Source organism: Symphalangus syndactylus, chromosome 14 (genome assembly GCF_028878055.3).
Source record: "Symphalangus syndactylus isolate Jambi chromosome 14, NHGRI_mSymSyn1-v2.1_pri, whole genome shotgun sequence".
Classification (NCBI taxonomy): Eukaryota; Metazoa; Chordata; class Mammalia; order Primates; family Hylobatidae; genus Symphalangus; species Symphalangus syndactylus.
Window position 1 is genome coordinate 107,430,400 of NC_072436.2, and position 17,885 is coordinate 107,448,284.

Below are 17,885 nucleotides of genomic sequence, written 5' to 3' on the forward strand. Positions count from 1 at the left end.
TGAGGGTTTATCACTTCTCTCCTGGGGGTCACTGTCTGCTAGACTTTCTTCTTTCCCGTCGTCCTTGTCATCTCCGGTATGCCTTTGCCTGGGCTGATGTTGCCACAACCCGGGCGAGCCAGGGGTGGGTGACACTGGGATGCAGCCCTCAGCGTCTCCTCCCCAGCCTCGCTGAGAGGGGGTTGGGGGTCTGCAGCTCTGATGTGTCCCTCATCCCTCCTCCCCTTGGTCCCAGCTGGTTCCTGTGTATGGCTAGATCCTGCCCTGAGCTGTCTCTTCCCCTCTCGGTCCACAGCCCGTCCTGGCGTCCCGCCTGACCTGCGTCCAGAGCTTCCAGGCCGGAGTGCTGAGGGAGGCCTCCTGCACAGAGCTGGACGCCGCAGGGCCACTGTCTGCAAAGGCAAGCGCTGTGCAGATGCAGACCTTCTCCTCACTCAGCCTGCTGCACGAGATGCCCCAAGATCCAGCGGGCACAGGTGATCTCAGCCTTCCCTGGTGGCCACCCCCCGGCTGTGGTGTGAGGGGGTCTGGCCAGAGGGGCCCAGGCAGGCCCAGGCTCCATTCCTCTGTCCCGGCTTGGACACCTCTGACCTATTTCTGAAAATGGTCGTCATCAGGAGAGTTAGCCACTTCTACAAGGTTCTCCAGTCTCTTTGTGCAGGCTCAGATCAAATGGCCCTGGCTTGGTTGAGTCCCTTTTCCCTGGGATGTCCTTGGTGAAGAGGGAATCTTCTGTTTCTCAACCATAAATTCAGCCACCCCTGCCCATTTTAGGGGCAAACTGACTCAGGTTTCCTGATTTTCCAGAAAGTTCCTGCTAACACATAGCATTCCCTGGGACTTGGTGCCCTCCTACAATTTTACACAGAAAGAAACAAGCGAGGCCTGTGTCTGGGGGGAGGATTGCTTTTCCGTGTTTTGAAACCAGTTGTCTTCCTGAATAATGAAATAAGAATGGTTATTCCTACTGCTGGGATTTTGGAAGGATTTACTGTGGGCCACTGGCTGCGCTGAGAACTTTATATGTATTTAATATAATTCTCATCAAAAGCCCCATTAGGAAGGTACTGTTTGTTATTAGTTAAATTTAAATAAAAATTTTGCCCACGTGCAGTGGCTCACGCCTATAATCCCAGCGCTTTGGGAGGCCGAGGTGGGCAGATAACTTGAGGTCAGGAGTTCGAGACCGGCCTGGCCAACATGGAGAAAACCCCGTCTCTACTAAAAATGCAAAAAATAGCTGGAAGTAGTGGTGGGTGCCTGTGATCCCAGCTACTCGGGAGGCTGAGGCTGGAGAATCGTTTGAACCCGGGAGGCGGAGGTTGCAGTGAGCCAAGATCACGCCACTGCACTCCAGCCTGGGCAATAGAGTAAGACTCCATCTCAATAAATAAATAAATAAATAAATTTTTAAATTTTTTTTTTTTTTTGGAGACACAGTCTTGTTCTGTTGCCCAGGCTGGAGAGCAGTGGTCTGATCATGGCTCACTGTAGTCTCAACCTCTCCAGGCCCAGGTGATCCTACCACCTCAGCCCACCAGGTAACTGGGACTACAGGTGCATAGCACCATGCCTGGCTAATTGTGTGTGTGTGTGTGTGTGTGTGTGTGTGTGTGTATGTGTGTGTAGAGACGTGGTTTCACTACGTTGTCCAGGCTGGTCTCGAGCTCCTGGGCTCAAATGATCCTTCCACCTCGGCCTCCCAAAGTGCTGGGATTACTGGATTACAGGTGTGAACTGTTGTGCTCCGCCAATTAAATTTTTCGGATAAGTGACCTGTGGCTCAAAGAGATCAAATGACTTGTCCAAGGTCACACGGTGAGTGAGAGGCAGAACCGGGACCTGAACCCCTGCTGTGTGTTCTGCAGCCCTGGCTGGTAATTGTGTTTACCTTGGAGGGCAGGCTCCCTGCACTCCTTGGGGGAGAACCCACTAGATGGCACCTTGGGATTTCTCCAACTTCGCTCTGCACCATGGGATGCCTTCTAGGATCCCAGCTTGGTCTGTCCTCCCTGCACACCGACCCTCAGCTACAGAAACTAGCTGTGCCTGGGGGCATCCACGCCTGCCAGGACCCAGCGGTGTCCCACTGAGTTGGATGAGATTTCATTTTTTTCCTCCTTTTTAACAGCTTTATTAAGAGAGAATTCACATACCATACAATTCACCATTTAAAGCGTACAGTTCAGTGGTTTTTAGTATATTCAGAGTTGTACATCCATCATCACCACAATCAACTTTATTATTATTTTATTTTATATTTTGAGATGGAGGCTTGCTTTGTCACCTAGGCTGGAGTGCAGTGGCTTGATCTTGGCTCACTGCAACCTCCTTTCCCAGGTTCACACAGTGCTCCTGCCTCAGCCTCCGAGTAGCTGGGATTATAGGTGTGCACCACCATGCCTGGCTAATTTTTGTATTTTTAGTAGAGACGGAGTTTCCCCATATCGGCCAGGCTGGTCTCAAACTCCTGACCTCAGGTGTCCGATCTGCCCGCCTCGGCCTCCCAAAGTGCTGGGATTACAGGCGTGAGCCACCGTGCCAGGCCCCTTTATTATTGTTATTATTATTATTTTATTTATTTATTTATTTTTGAGATGAAGTCTGGCTCTGTCGCCCAGGCTGGAGTGCAGTAGCGTGACTTCAGCTCACTGCAACCTCCTCCTTCCGGGCTCAAGCCATTCTCCTGCCTCAGCCTCCTGAGTAGCTGAGATTACAGGCATGTGCCACCATGCACAGCTAATTTTGTGTTTGTATAGTGATGGGGTTTTACAACCAGGGTCATCTCAAACTCCTGACTTCAGGTGATCTGCCCACCTCGGGCTCCCAGAGTGCTGGGATTACAAACACGAGCCACCGTGCCCAGCCTTCAACTTAATTTGAGAGAGAGTCTTGGTCTGTCGCCCAGGCTGGAATGCAATGGTGCCTTGACCTCCTGGGCTCAAGGGATTCCCCCTGCATCAGCCTCCCCAGTACAGCTGTGCGCCACCTTTCCTGGCTATTTTTTAAAATTTTTTGTAGAAATAGGGTCTTGCTATGTTGCCCAGGCTGGTCTCAAACTCCTGGTTTCAAGTGATCCTCCTGCTGCAGCCTCCCCAAGTTCTGGGATTACAGGTGTGAACCACTGTGCTCCACCTTAGTCCACTTTAGAACATTGTCATCATCCTAGAAAGAAACCTTGTGCTCATTAGCCGTCATCTTCCTAGACCCTGATAGCCACCCAACTACTGTCTGCCTCTAATTTTCCTGTTCTGGAATTTCATATAAATGGGGTCATAAAGTGTGCCCTTTTGTGTCTAGCTTCTTCACTCAGCATGGTGTTTAAGGTTCATCCGTGTTGTGGCATGAATTGGAATTTTTCTTTTTCATTGCTGAATAATATTCCATTGTACAGAGGAGTTTTTTCATATTTTCATTGTCATTCCCAGGAGGCTTTTGTAGTCAGAACTGGATTCAAATTCTGACTCTATGTTGTGTGACTTGGGCCAATAGCTTCTCTCTGTGCCTCAGTTTCCTTAGCTGTAAATATATGGGTAGGTCACCCCTTACCCCATAGGATATGGGGAAAGTTACCGAAAATGGTCAGCTGGGGACAGTGGCTCAAGCCTGTAATCCCAGCACCTTGGGAGGCCAAAGTGAGCAGATTGCTTGAGCCCAGGAGTTTGAGACCAGTCTGGCAACATGACGAAACCCCATCACTGTGAAAAATACAAAAAAAATTAGCCAGGCATGGTGGTGTGTGTCTGTAATTCCAGCTGCTTGAGAGTCTGAAGTGGGAGGATCACCTGAGCCCAGAAGGTCGAGGCTGCAGTGAACTGTGATTGCGTCACTGCACTCCAGCCTGGCGACAGAGTGAGACCCCTTCTGAAAAAAAAAAAAAAAAAAGAAAAGAAAATCATCACTGCCTTTAGCTAAGCACCTGGCACGTGGCCTCTGTGACCAATGGTTCACATCATCCTGGCCCCATTCTTTAGGGCCTGATCCCAAAGGCATACTCGGAAATGAGCCTTTATCCGTCCTTGAAGTTCCGCACTGGGCTCACATGGTCCTGGCTTGGCCCTGTCCTCCTCACTGGGTTGGAGTCATCTGGTTCCCAACTGTTGTGGGAGAATTCTCCTTAGGTTTGCAGATTCTTGGCAGGTCATCAGGAGTGTGTTTTCATTCATGCTTACCCGAAATGCTTGTCTGAGCACCTGTTGTGTGCTAAGCACTGCCAGGGCTCTGGGGACAGGCCTGTGATCATGGTCAACTCCATTCCTGTCACCCTGAGGCTGGCACCCTCCTGGGAGGGGGAAACCACTGATGGGGAAGAAACCTAGTCAAAGTGGCTTGAGACTGTGATCCACGTCAGGAAAGAAATTAAACAACTGTATGACAGCCAGTGACTTAGACAGGGGCGCCAAGAGGGCCTCTCTGAGAAAGTAATGAAGGATAAGACAAGGTCAGCTTTGGGAAGATGCAGGAAAGAGCATTCAGGGAGGAAACAGGAAGTGCAAAGGCCCTGGGGCAGGAACGACCTCTGTGTGTCCCAGGCACCTGGGGGGCTGAGAGGTCTGAGGATTAGAAGGATGAATGTGTGCACCTGTGTGAAGCCAGACACTGCAAGAGCGGGTGCCCAGGCCTGCAGGCAGCCAGATGGTGTTGGACAGCATCTAGAAGGCACACGCCTTTGCTAAGGAGCATTGAAGCTGAGGGAAGTGTGGACTGTGGATTTGAGGGTAGGTCTTTGGCTGAGGTTTGGGGGTCCAAGAGGGGCTCAGGAAAGGTTAACACCATGGCCCTGTGCAGAGCAGAGGGCAGTTTCTGCCATCACCCATCTTTATTAGGAAGCAATCACAGGACAGAATGCATGAGAGAGATTAAGATGTATTGTTTTGACAAGGTGATGCGTGACATGGTACAAAAGGACACGGTTAAAATGAGTCCCCCCTCTCCAGAGGCTGACTCCATTCCTGGCTTCCAGTATACTCTTCCAGACAAATTCTGTGTACTTACAGATACATAGGCAACTGTGTCTGTTTGGGTGGTCTGATTGTTTTGTTGTGTTTTGTTTTTTTGAGACAGAGTCTCACTCTTGTCGCCCAGGCCGGAGTGCAGTGGAGCGATCTCAGCTCACTGCAACCTCAGCCTCCCAGGTTCAAGCAATTCTCCTGCCTCAGCCTCCCATGTAGCTGGGATTACAGGCGCCTGCCACCATGCCCAGCTAATTTTTAGTATTTTTAACAGAGACAGGTTTCACCATGCTGGCCAGGCTGGTCTCGAACTCCCGACCTTGGGTGATCCACCCACCTTGGCCTCCCAAAGTGCTGGGATTACAGGCATGAGCCTCTGTGCCAGGTACAGAGTGGTCTGTTTTTATTTTTGCACCATACATTGTTCTGCATCTTGCCTTGGTCACTCAATGGCTTGGAGATCTTTACAAGGCAGGGTGTGTCCTGCTGACTTGTTTCTGTTAAAGGATACTCAGTGTTGGCCAGGTGTGGTGGCTCACGCCTGCAATCCCAGCACTTTGGGAGGCCAAGTGGGTGGATCACAATGTCAAGAGATTGAGACCATCCTGGCTAACATGGTGAAACCCCGTCTCTACTAAAAATACAAAAAAATTAGCTGGGTGTGGTGGTGGGTGCCTGTAGTCCCAGCTAGTCGGGAAGCTGAGGCAGGAGAAAGGCGTGAACCTGGGAGGCGGAGCTTGCAGTGAGCCGAGATCATGCCACTGCACTCCAGCCTGGGCACAGAGCGAGACTCCATCTAGAAAAAAAAAAAAAAAAAAGATACTCAGTGTTCCCTGGTGTGAGTGGGCCACAGTTTGTTTGCCCAACCCCCGCTGGTGGGTACATAGGTGCTTCCCATCTTAGGCTGTTTGCAATGACGCTGCCATGATTTCCCTCGTAGACACCCCTCTTACCTGTTGCCTGAAACGTGCTGAAGGAAGCACTGGCGGGGGTGGGGGCAACTCCCAGAGGGCTTTCTAGCTCACTCTGGCCTTTCCCCATATGGTCATCCCATCCACCTCTTCCCATCTCAGATCCAGATGATGGAGACGATGAAGACATGACCCCAAGCAGCCTGGTGTATGAGTGGGAGGAGACACCATCCCAGGCCATGGTGGCCACCGCGGCCACATTAGTAAGGAGGCTGTGCCTGGCTCAGACCACTAGCTTGGAGGTGAGTGGCTTCTCCAGCCCCAGGCCAGAGTCTTTCTTGGCCCTGAGTCCCTAGGACACCTTCCTCTTCCTGCGCATATCCTGGCCCATCCTCTCAGATATTTAATATCAGAAACCATGTATGGTTGGGTAGGTTGTGCACTGCACCACTGTGCCTGGTTGCAGAAGAAAGGAAATCTAGATGGTGTATGCCAAGCCAGTGCCCCAGCCCAGGTTGGATGTGAGCACAGGGGAAGCCTTTTCTCCTCCGTCTAGGAACACACAACTGTCCTGTTGACTCACAGTCTAAACTCCCAGGCCTAGCCACATCTGAGCCTCAGCATTGAGGACTTCCCACAACAAAGTTAGGAACACGTGGCCGAGGCCTCCTCCGAAACTCCTGGCTGTTTCAAGTCAGGAGGTGAATGTGGCTTTGAGACTTATGGCCAGTTCCTTCCTTGGTTATCATCAAGAATCTGAGGTCCTGAGGCTGTGCTGTGATGATGAGGTTCTCCTCACCACCAGTCTTGTTCTGAGAGAGGGCCCTGAACCCACATGTAAGATGGAAAGCACGAGAGAGATGGTTTAGCATGGTACAGTCCCTGGGGGAGGAAAGTGATGTGTCATTGGATTGAAGACTCATCCAGATAATCTAGAATGATCATATCTCAAGATCCTTAATTTAATTACATCTGCAAAGATCCTTTTTCCAAATAAGGGAAATTTACAAGTTCTAGGGCTTAGGACATGGACATATCTTTTTGGGGGCCTCCATTCAATGTTCTACGATTTTTTTTTTTAGACAGGGTCTCATTCTGTTGCCCAAGCTGGAATATAGTGGTGAAATCATGGCTTGCTGCAGCCTTGACCTCCCCGGGTCAAGTGATCTTCCCACCTCAGCCTCCAGAGTACCTAGGACTGCAGGTGCATGCCACCACACCTGGCTAATTCTTGTGTTTTTTGTAGAGACAGGGTTTCGCCATGTTGCCCAGGCTGGTCTTGAACTTCTGGACACAAACAATCCTCCCACCTCAGTTTGCCAAGGTGTTGGGATTACAGGCGTGAGCCACTGCGTGCTGCCAAGGCTTTACAGTTTAACTGAGCACTTAGTGTATGCTCAGACAATAAGCTCCAGGGCCTCACTTGCGTTACCTAATTTAATCATCTCTGAAATTCGTATCATTGTGCCCATTTTACAGATGAGGAAACTGAAGCTTGAAGAGTTTACGAAATGTGCTTAAAGACACACTGCTAGTAAGTGATAGAGCTGGGCTGTTAACCCAGGCAGCCTGGCCCAAAGCAGGGTAACTTCCTTTTCAATGCTGCAAGTAATTTTCAGTGCTGTAAGTTTCTCACCCTGGGTGCTGTGGACACTGAGGGCTGGGTCATTCTTTGTGGAGTGTGTGGGGGAGGCTGTCATGTGCAATGTGGGATGTTTAGCAGCATCTCTGGCCTCTCCTCACTAGATACCACTGTCATCCCCACCTGCAGTCCACGGCAACCAGATGGCCCTGGGGAGCACAGTTGTCACCAGTAGGGGACCGCTGTGCTGTGGCCTGTGCTCTAACCGTTGCACTGCCGAACCTCATGGCTTAATGGGAAGACAGGACTGCATTCTTCATCTGGCCCCAGAAGCACCCTGACCACCTCACTGGACATTTCCCCTGGCAGGGGTGGCTCAGGGCAAGGGCTGTGGGCCTGGATCTCCACTTCTGGATGCTGGTGGTGCTAGCCCCAGAGGGCACTGCGCGGCTGTCTTTTACTTACAGCATTGAAAAGGAAGTTACTGCCACTGCGGAGGTCCCCTGGGCTGAGGGGTGAAATGCTGAGGACCCTGTTGCTAGAAATGGCTTTGCAGGGACACATCGGTGCACACCAAGCAGCTCCTGGGCCCCCGGGAGGGCTGAGGGCCTGCCTGGGTTGCCAGGGGGATAGACCTCTCGAGCTTTGGCTTGAAATGCCTCTGCCCCTCCCCATTGATGGTGGGCAGGAGACAAGGTTTGTTTTTCAGTCTGGAAATAAAACCAGGACTCAGCGCTCAAAAGAAAGCAAACCCCCGAGTCGGACCCTCCATAGAGAGGCCCCAGAGTTTCGATGTGGGGGGCAGAGGGTGGGATGGCCAAGGGCATCCCTAAGGAACAAAGGAGGAGGAAGCAAGGGTGCACTGGGGATGGGAGGGGACAGACAGAGGGAGCCAGCGGGGCCAACTTCTCCAGGCTGCCAGGAAGGATGCCTGGGAGAGGGCATGACTTATCACCAATCTTGGGTGTTCCGAGAACAAGGAGTTTGAGTTACAGGTGTTTATTAAGGGCTGACTGTGTACAGTCACGAAATGGCATAGACAGTGGCAGAATAGGACTGGCTCACAAGAGCGGGTGAGTAGATTTCCAGGTGTCCTGCAGGCTGGTTGTTAAACACTGCTGTTTTAAACATTAAGTTGTGGCCAGGCACTGTGGCTCATGCCTGTAATCCCAGCACTTTGGGAGGCTGAGGTGGGTGGATCACTTAAACCCAGGGGTTTGAGACCAGCCTGGGCAACACAGGGAGAGAGCCCATCTCTACAAAAAAATAAGCCAAGCATGGTGGTACATGCCTGTGGTCCTGGCTACTTGGGAAGCTGAGGCAGGAGGTTGGCTTGAGCCTGGCAGGTTAAGGCTACGGTGAGCTGTGATCAAACCACTGCTCTCCAGCCTGGGTGACAGAGTGAGACTTTTCTCCAAAAAAAAAAAAAGAAAAATTAAAAAATCAAATAAAATGAATTATATTAGAAACAAAGGTATTAGGTACTCCCAACCACGACTACGTGGTTATTTTACTACATTTTACTATTGTCTTTCCATTAGAGGTTAGTCATGTTTATTGTAACCGTATGGTAGAAATATGATATGATGTGCTAAGGTGCGTTTCTTCCTAGGTCTGTCCTTAGCAATTGCGTGTTGGTAGCTTGAAATCGACCATGGTGGATGTATTTACATCATGGGAATCAGCAAACGATATAAATCAGGATTTTTTTTTTTTTTAAGCCATTGTGTATAGGATGCTGGTTAAGATTGTGGGTTTAGGAGCTGGTGCCCTGGGTTCAAGTCTCTCCTCTGCTACTAAGCAGCATGCGGCCACCTGCCCTGACTCAAACACTTTGAGTGTCACTTTCCTTCTCTGTCAGCTTTGATCAGTGCCTGGAACATAGTAAAGGCTCCTTACTAAGTAACTAGTGGCGTAGTTGTTCTTACAATTTTTTTTTTTTTCGAGACAGGGTCTTGCTGGAGTGCAGTGGTGTGATCTTGGCTCACTGTAACCTCTGCCTCCCGAGTTCAAGTGATTGTCCTGTCTCAGCCTCTTGAATAGCTGGAATTACAGGCTCACGCCACCATGCCTAGCTAAGTTTTATATTTTTGGTAGAGATGAGGTTTCACCATGTTGGCCAGGCTGGTCTCGAACTCCTGACCGCAAGTGATCCGCCTGCCTCACCCTCCCAAAGTGCTGGGATTACAGGCATGAGCCACTGCACCCAGCCTTATTACTATTTTCGTGTGTTATTGGTGGTGATGGGGGTGGCAGTTTCCTTATCGATCTACATGTCTGTCTGTCTTTTTTTTGGACGGAATCTCACTCTGTTGCTCAGGCTGGAGAGTGCAGAGTGCAGCGGCGTGATCTCGGCTCTCTGCAAACTCCACCTCCTGGTTCAAGTGATTCTCTTGCCTCAGCCTCCTGAATAGCTGGGATTACAAGCGTGTAACACCATGCCTGGCTAATTTTTGTATTTTTAGTAGAGACAGAGTTTCACCATGTTGGCCATGCTGGTCTCAAACTCCTGACTTCCGGTGATCCACCCAGCTTGGCCTCCTGAAGTGCTGGGATTATAGGCGTGAACTACCACGCCAGGCCCCGGATTTGATTTCTAGGCAGGAGCCTTGGACCCTTTGCCTCCATCCGTAGCCTGCCTAGATCTGCCCTCTTTTCTACCTTTGAATTTCTTCTTCCTCCAGTGGAGGGAAACCAGGATGAGCCACTAATGATCCCTGCTGTCATGCCTGGATCTGAAAGGCCCATTGTCAGGGTAACACTTGTGGCCAGAGGCTTGCCCAGAGCAGGAGGAGTGGTCCCGGGCAGGCACTATCCCCAGGTGCCTGTCTGCACACGTGTTCCGAACTCAGGGTGCCGAGGGCAGTCGGGGAAAGGCAGCCACCAGCCAGAGGGAAAGGCGGCTGAGCCCATTAGGAAGGAAGGAAGCAAGGCCTGGACCTGAAATTTTTTGGATAGCCGCCCCAAACTGGGCAGTAGAGTCTTTTAGGCTACCAGTGGTCAGGGCCAGCTGCAATGGTGGCAGTTAGCCTGCAGCAGGGGCTGGCTTGTGGGTCCTGCCAGAGGAAGGAAAGACAGAGCTGAGGGTTGCCACTGGCTCTGCCCACAGAAGGTACATTTGGGGAAGGCTGCCGGGACTGTGGTGGGCAGACACATTGGCAGGTGGGCCGAGTGACCAGTGAGGGCCTGTTTTGCAGGCTGCGTCTTGCTGAGATCGAGCTGCGTGTGCAGGGATTCCATCGCAGCCACACATGGCAAGGAGGCCCAGGGTCAGGGAAGCAGGTCCCAGCCTCGGAGGACCCCTGGGTGGGTGGGGGATTCAGCCCTGGCCCTGGCCAAGCCTGGGGGAAGTATGGGGGCTTCCCTGCTCCCTGCTCCAGCTGGGACCTGGCTTGACTTGGCTCCTACGTTGTTGCTGTTTCTGTGGCTTTGGGTTCAGGCCAATGCAGTGAGCCTGAGACTACAGGGGTACCAGGAGGGAAGGTTTTCCAAACTTAAACATCCCCTAAACCCAGGGGCTGTTCTCTGAGTAGAGTCCTTTATTTCTGGTGAGTTTTGGGCTCTCTGCACCCCCTATAATGTCCTTTATTAGCCATCACTGTTAATAATTGTATAAAACAATTCTTTGTATTAGAAATACTGGAAAAGGGTGGGCGTGATGGCTCGTACCTGTAATCCCAGCACTTGGGGAGGCCAAGGTGGGAGGATCACTTGAGCCCAGAAGTTTGAGACCAGCCTGGGCAACCTGGTGAAACCTCATCTGTATGAAAAATACAAAAAAATTAGCTGAGTGTGGTGATGCGCAGCAGTATTCCCAGCTACACGGGAGGCTGAGGTGGGAGGATTGCTTGAGCCCAGGAGGTTGAGTCTGCAGTGAGATGTGACTGTGCTGCTGCACTCCATCCTGGGAGACAGAGGGAGACCCTGTCTCTAAAAAAAAAAGAAAAAAAAAAAGTGCTCCAGGCGCGGTGGCTTATGCCTGTAATCCCGGCACTTTGGGAGGCCGATGGGGGGCAGATCACAAGGTCAGGAGATCGAGACCATCTTGGCTAAAACGGTGAAACCTCATCGCTACTAAAAATACAAAAAATTAGCCATACGTGGTCACAGGTTCCTGTAAATCCCAGCTACTCAGGAGGCTGAGGCAGGAGAATCGCTTGAACCCAGGAGGTGGAGGTTGCAGTGAGCCGAGATTGCGCCACTGCCCTCTAGCCTGGGCAACAGGGTGAGATTCCATCTCAAAAAAAAAAAAAAAAAAAAAGTATATCTGTTATATAGGAAAAGATTGCCACCTCACTAAATATTTGAAATATGCTAAGACTAATTAGAATAATTATATTACAATCATAGTGAACATTTATTGGGCTTTTATTAGATGCCACAGATTCAGACACTATGCCTGTTCTTTCACTGCCATATCCTGAGTGCAATGCAAGGCACATAGTAGGTGCTCAATAAATACGTGCTAAATTAAAGAAAAATGAGCCAGCCTGTGTGCTTGTAGGGGCTGGGAGTACAATGAGGGAGAAGCCAAACCTGGAGCTTCATCTCACTAGGTCTCAGGACACCTTGGGGGAAGGTAGCAGCTCCTTCCCACTTTCCCCATGGGTGTGCTTGCAGGCAGGGGGCGGGTGAGGTGACCTTTGGGCATCCCCCGCACCACTGGGTGTCTCATGCTGCCGTCTCTGAATCCCAGGCCATGGACTTGTTCCTGACACTCGTGTCCCAGCTCCAGGGCCTTTCTGGGGGTGAGCTGATGGAACTCTGGCGACATTCTTCCTTCAAATGCCGAGACAACGGGTAAGGCCCCTCTCCGGGTGGGGAATGGACCAGGAGCTGGCTGGGGGCATCCCTGGGTTAAGGGAGTCTTCGTGCTGTCCCGCGTTCCCAGTGAGGGATGGACACTGATGCCTCATCCCGTCCCCACGACACTGACTTGTCCTTCAGTCCGAGAATGTGTGCCAAGAAGGAGATTAAGTGGGGAGCCTGGAGGTTCCCACGGGGACCAAGCTCGATGCTGCCTGAGACCAGAAGCTGAAGGGCCTGGTGAATAAAGACAGCCATTGTTCCCTTCCCCAGACAGGGACCCTCTTGCTGGAATTAGCATTCCAATGCACCTAGGGTACCCTGCTGCCGGGGGCGTGGAGAGTCTGAGCTGGGGGGTGCTGGGCAGGGCTGGCAATCTACCACCCAGACCTTGCTGATCTGGGGCCAGTAAGGCGGGTACAGAGACTCCCAGTCTCAGAGGGGAATCTCTGAGGCACTAACTCAGTCAGCTCAGGGCTATGTTCAGGAGTTTGAGACCAGCCTGGGCAACATAGCAATGCCCCCGTCTCTACAAGAAATTTAAAAGTTAGCTCGACGTGGTAGCGAACACCTGTGGTCCCAGCTACTGGGGAGGCTGAGTGGGAGGATCACCTGAGCCCAGGAGGTGGAGGCTGCAGTGAGGTGTGATCGCACCACTGCACTGCAGCCTGGGTGACAGAGTGAGACCCTGTCTCACAAAAAACGAAAAAATAAATGTCCTGATGTTGTGCTGAGTATTCGAGGTTTAAATTAGAGACTGTTTGTTGATTGCTGGTTCCTGTTCCGCTAGGGATTTTTACCCCTACTCGGTGACATTTGCTTGGGTGGGTTTCAGCAGTGCACTGGGTGTGGCTTGTGTTTTCCCCAACCAGTGTTTCTTGGGTGGGTAGAGCTGCCAGCATCTGGGCTGGGTGCTGCTGTGCTAAGAGCATAGGCTTCAGCTAGGCTGTGAGGTCCCAGACCCGGGTCAGCCCCTCCCAAGGTGTGAGGGTGGACATGTCTGCACTGTACCTCTCTGAGCCTCAGTTTACCCTCGGGTGACTTCGGTGAGATGAGGTTTGCAGGCTCTCAGCACATGTGGGTCACCTTGATCTCAGGCAGCCACTGTTGGACGCCCTGCCTTCCTGTGGGACAGAGCACTGTGTGGGCCTCATGAAGGAACTCATCACATCAGCGGAGGTGGAGGCAGATGAGGCGGAGGCGTGGCTCTCATCCCTGGCCTTCCTCCCACAGCCTACAGATGCTATGGTCCACATGCTGCTGGTGAGTCCCTGCACCCCACCCGGGGCCCCGGTGTCCCCCTCCGTGGCTTGGCTGCTGGTTAGATGCAGGGGAGGTGATCAGTTCTTTTGTGCCAGCGCCTCGTAGGATCAGCAGAGGGGGGCCAGACCGCCAATCCTCCTGGGTTTCTGGGGCAGGTTCAAGGGAACCTTTGGTATCAGAGAATTCCGAATTCAAGGGTCAGCAATGTGCTTCCCACCTGTGTGATCCCAGGCAAGTGATTTAACCTTCCTGAGTCTCTTTTCTCATGATGATGGTGATGATGATGGTGATTATTTGAGATGGAGTCTTGCTCTGTCACCCAAGCTGGAGTGCAGTGGTGCGATCTCAGCTCACTGCAACCTCCACCTCCCGGGTTCAAGCAATTCTTCTGCCTCAGCCTCCCAAGTAGCTGGGATTACAGGAATGCACCACCACACCCGGCTAAGTTTTGTGTCTTTTTTTAGTAGAGACGGGGTTTTGCCATGTTGGCCAGGCTGGTCTCGAACTCCCGACCTCAAGTGATCCACCCGCCTCAGCCTCCCACAGGGCTGGGATTACAGGTGTGAGCCACCATGCCTGACTGTTTTCTGATCTCTAAAAGGAGGATGGAAGTGGTACCTCTATCCTGGGCTTATAGTGAGGAATGAAATGCTGTGTGTGAAGTGGTTCTCCTGGTGTCTGGCACGAAATCTGAGCACTTGAAATCAGAGCTATTTTTATAAACACACATATTTAATGAGTCTGGAGATTAGGAAATCTGTGTAAGATGATGTCAATAATTTCTTCTGATACGTGAAGGTCTCATTTAATTCTTGAGGTGTCTCTATGAAGTACGTGCTCTTATCAACCCCATTTTGCAGGTGAGAAAACGGAGGCCCAAAGAGGTAGGGCAGCTTTCCCAAAGGATTGCAGCTGCTCTGCCCTTCACCTCGATTCTGACCTGAGACCTTGGGGCGTGTCCTCACTTGGCTGGGAGGGGGGGTGTCACCTGTCACTCCCTATCTTGTCCTGGCTAATAGTGAGTGCCAAGTCAGATGGCATCGGTGGGGAAGCGGGAGTGAAGACACAGCTGGTGCTGGGCAATTGGGGTCCCTGGGGACATCAGAGACCCCCCCCCCCACCCCGCCCTGCATTGGTTGAATGGACCCTAGCAGGATCTGAGAGCCCCTGGAGCTGGTCCAGCCCTGGCTGTCCCTCCAGGTGGAATATAGGGAGCCGTTGCCTTCTGGCCCCTGACCCCAGGGTTTGAGGTGGGGCTGTTCCAGGCAGACTGTGTGGTTGGCTGTGCTCAGCAGACAAGAATCAGGTACTCACTCAGAGCCAGGGCCAGACTGGGTCCAGAGGCATCACCCACAGTTCACAGCCTAGCAGGTGACACGCTGGCCACCAGGGATGCCAGAACCACCCAAGACCTGCCCTAGGCTTAGCCCATCTCCCTGGGAATGTCTGTCTCCTTCCCCTTCCCCCATTCCCTTTTCCTCCCTTCCCCTCTCCCCTCTTCCTCCCTTCCCCTCTCCCCTCTTCCTCCCTTCCCCTCTCCCCTCTTCCTCCCTTCCCCCCTCCCGTCTTCCTCCTCCCTTCCCCCCCTCCCGTCTTCCTCCTCCCTTCCCCCCCTCCCGTCTTCCTCCCTTCCCCCCTCCCTTCTTCCTCCCTTCCCCCCCTTCCTCCCTTCCCCCCTCCCATCTTCCTCCCTTACCCCCTCCCCGCTTCCTCCCTTCACTCGTTTATTTGTACATATGTTCGATTCATGTGCAGTAACTAAGAGCACAAACCCATCTGGACTTCCTTATTTCAGATCCCAGCCCCACTTCTCACCAGCAGGACCTTGGGCAAGGCACTTTACTTTCCCAGGCCTCAATTTTCCCCGTCTGGACAATGGGACTATTTTGTAGAGTGACCTTGCAGACCACGTGAATCGTATGGTGTGTGCGGAGGGAAGTGGCTGTTGCCATCAGTCTGAGACACAGCACTGAGCCAAGCAGGTGGCATCCATCGGCTCATGGAGCCCAGAAGCTTCCTCTCCCTGCCTCACATGCGATGTTCCAGCTGCAGGCCAGAGCTCATGCCTCTCTGGGCCATATTTTCTTGTTCTGTCATTGAGTCAGCAAGGCCCTGCATGAGCCCTGGCAGGTTCTGGGAATGCATTGGCTTGGTGAAACCTGGGGAGAGGAGGGGGGTGGGGAGTGGGGAGTGAGGGGCAAGCAGGGAGAGAGTATTTTAATGAACTTTTTATTTCGGAATAATTTTATTTATTTATTTATTTAATCATTACTTTTTTTGAGACTGAGTCTCGCTCTGTTGCCCAGGCTGGAGTGCGGTGGCACGATCTCAGCTCACTGCAACCTCCACCTCCCGGGTTAAGTGATTCTTGAGCCTCAGCCTCCCGAGGAGCTGAGATTATGATGCACACCACCAGGCCTGGCTAATTTTTTTGTATTTTTAGTAGAAATGGGGTTTCACCATGTTGGCTAGGCTGATCTCGAACTCCTGACCTCATGCGATTTGCCTGCCTCGGCCTCCCAAACCCCTCGAACTGTTGGGATTACAGGCATGAGCCACTGCATCCGGCCTTCTTAATGGTGTGTTTCGATGAACAAAAGTTCTTCATGTTGGCGAAGTGCGGCTTCTTGATGCTTTGTAGCTGGTATTTGATCTCCCCGAGGTCCCAGCGCTTCCTGTCTTATCTTCTCCCAGTTCCGTTTTCTTACCTTTTCAGGGAGGGTTGGTTTGAGCATGATGACTGAGCTTTAGGATCATGTTGGAAAAGTGAAATCAGCTTAATAAGGGTCACAGGTTTGAAAATAATTTTATTTTTCCATCTTTAAAAATGAAAAAGAGTGAATGTTTTAAACAGACTTTTAGCTGAAGTGTGAGTCAGCCTTCCTTAGAGATTTTTGCATTTAGATTGTTCTTTTTTTCTCCTTCCATTTTTTTTAAAATTTATTTTTCTTTCAAAATTCTTTGTTGTTGTCTTTGCGACGTGGTTTCTAGTTTTTGTGAAAACGGGGAAGGTTGGCCCTTCTGGGCGCATCCCCAGGGCAGCCGCACACAGAACCAACTGGGTCATTACTGTCTGGACTGCTCAGCACCCAGGCCTCATGCTGGCCCAGTAGTCCTGGTGGAGCCACCGGAAATGGCTCACAGATCTGGGCTGCCAGCCAAGTGGCACCAGCCTGCCCCACAGCCCTGCAGGGCGTGACCAGGCTTCTGGCTCCAGCTTTGGTCTGGGACAGGCCCGAGCCTGCCCTGTCTGTGCCCCCGCTGCCTTTCTTGGGCACAGCAGTCAGAGGCGGGAACCTCCAGCAGGCGGCCCCTCCCATGTGCCGAGAGCTTCTTAGTCTTTTTATAACCCCTGCCCTCCCAGCCAAGCCCATTTGCCCTGCTGTGTATTAAGAAAACAGACAGCTTTGTTTTCTTTGCCCGAACACAGGGAAACATTGAATGTGCTTTTTCCAGGCTCCACACACCCCTGTCCTTTCACAAAGAAAACATGCAGTGAGATGCACATGCCAAGACCCACACACACACATCCTGAGCGCACGTGTGCACACATGCGACACAGCCCCCACACACTGAAGCAGGCACCCATTGCACTGGGACATGCATACGCCCACAGGATCATGTGTACATGCACAGACCCACACGTACACTGACACAGGCTCACACCAAGGCACAGGGACACACAAACACACAGGGATATGCACACACATGCTGGATCGTGTACACACACTGATGCAGGCTCACACTGAGGCAGGCTTTCCCAGGACACCCACATGGGGAAATGCAGGGACACACACCCACACCATAGACCTGTCAAGACACACACACACACACACATACACACACACACACACATTGAGGCATACACACCAAGACTCACATACCTGGAGATGCAGATATACACCCCAGTGTATGCACATGTGAAGACATGGCAGGACATGTACATACACACAATAGGACACTCACACAGTGGGACGTGTGGAGACAGCCACCCACACCTGGACACATGCACAGGCACACCAAGATACACTGGGCTGTGCGTGGGCACACAAGGGACACACAGTACACACACTTGCACCTGGACACATGGACACATGCACACACCCACTGGGACACACGAGATGCGCACATGGGGACACGTGTGCACAGGCATCCACCAGGAAATACATGCATACTAGGGTACTTGAGTGCGCTGAGACACCTGCACACCCACGTGGGAACGTACACACCCACAAGCACTGGGATTCTACAGCACACACCAATATGCACACACATAGATGCTCATGCTCACACCTTCACACAGTGTGCTCACACCCTAGCATAGTAACACAGACCTGGTGAAGAGTCAAGAATCCAAAGAAAGAACAGAGC

General features: G+C 51.8%; 1 protein-coding gene across 1 annotated transcript in view; it reads left to right on the forward strand.

Moving 5' to 3' along the window:
- LOC129462622 (uncharacterized) overlaps nucleotides 1-17,885 on the forward strand; it is a 154,158-nt gene that overhangs the window by 13,047 nt on the left and 123,226 nt on the right. Inside the window, exons 7-10 of the mRNA XM_055242744.1 lie at nucleotides 296-476; nucleotides 6,026-6,165; nucleotides 12,142-12,245; nucleotides 13,349-13,514. Coding sequence (XP_055098719.1) covers nucleotides 296-476; nucleotides 6,026-6,165; nucleotides 12,142-12,245; nucleotides 13,349-13,514 — 591 coding nt within the window. The remainder of the gene's footprint in view (nucleotides 1-295; nucleotides 477-6,025; nucleotides 6,166-12,141; nucleotides 12,246-13,348; nucleotides 13,515-17,885) is intronic.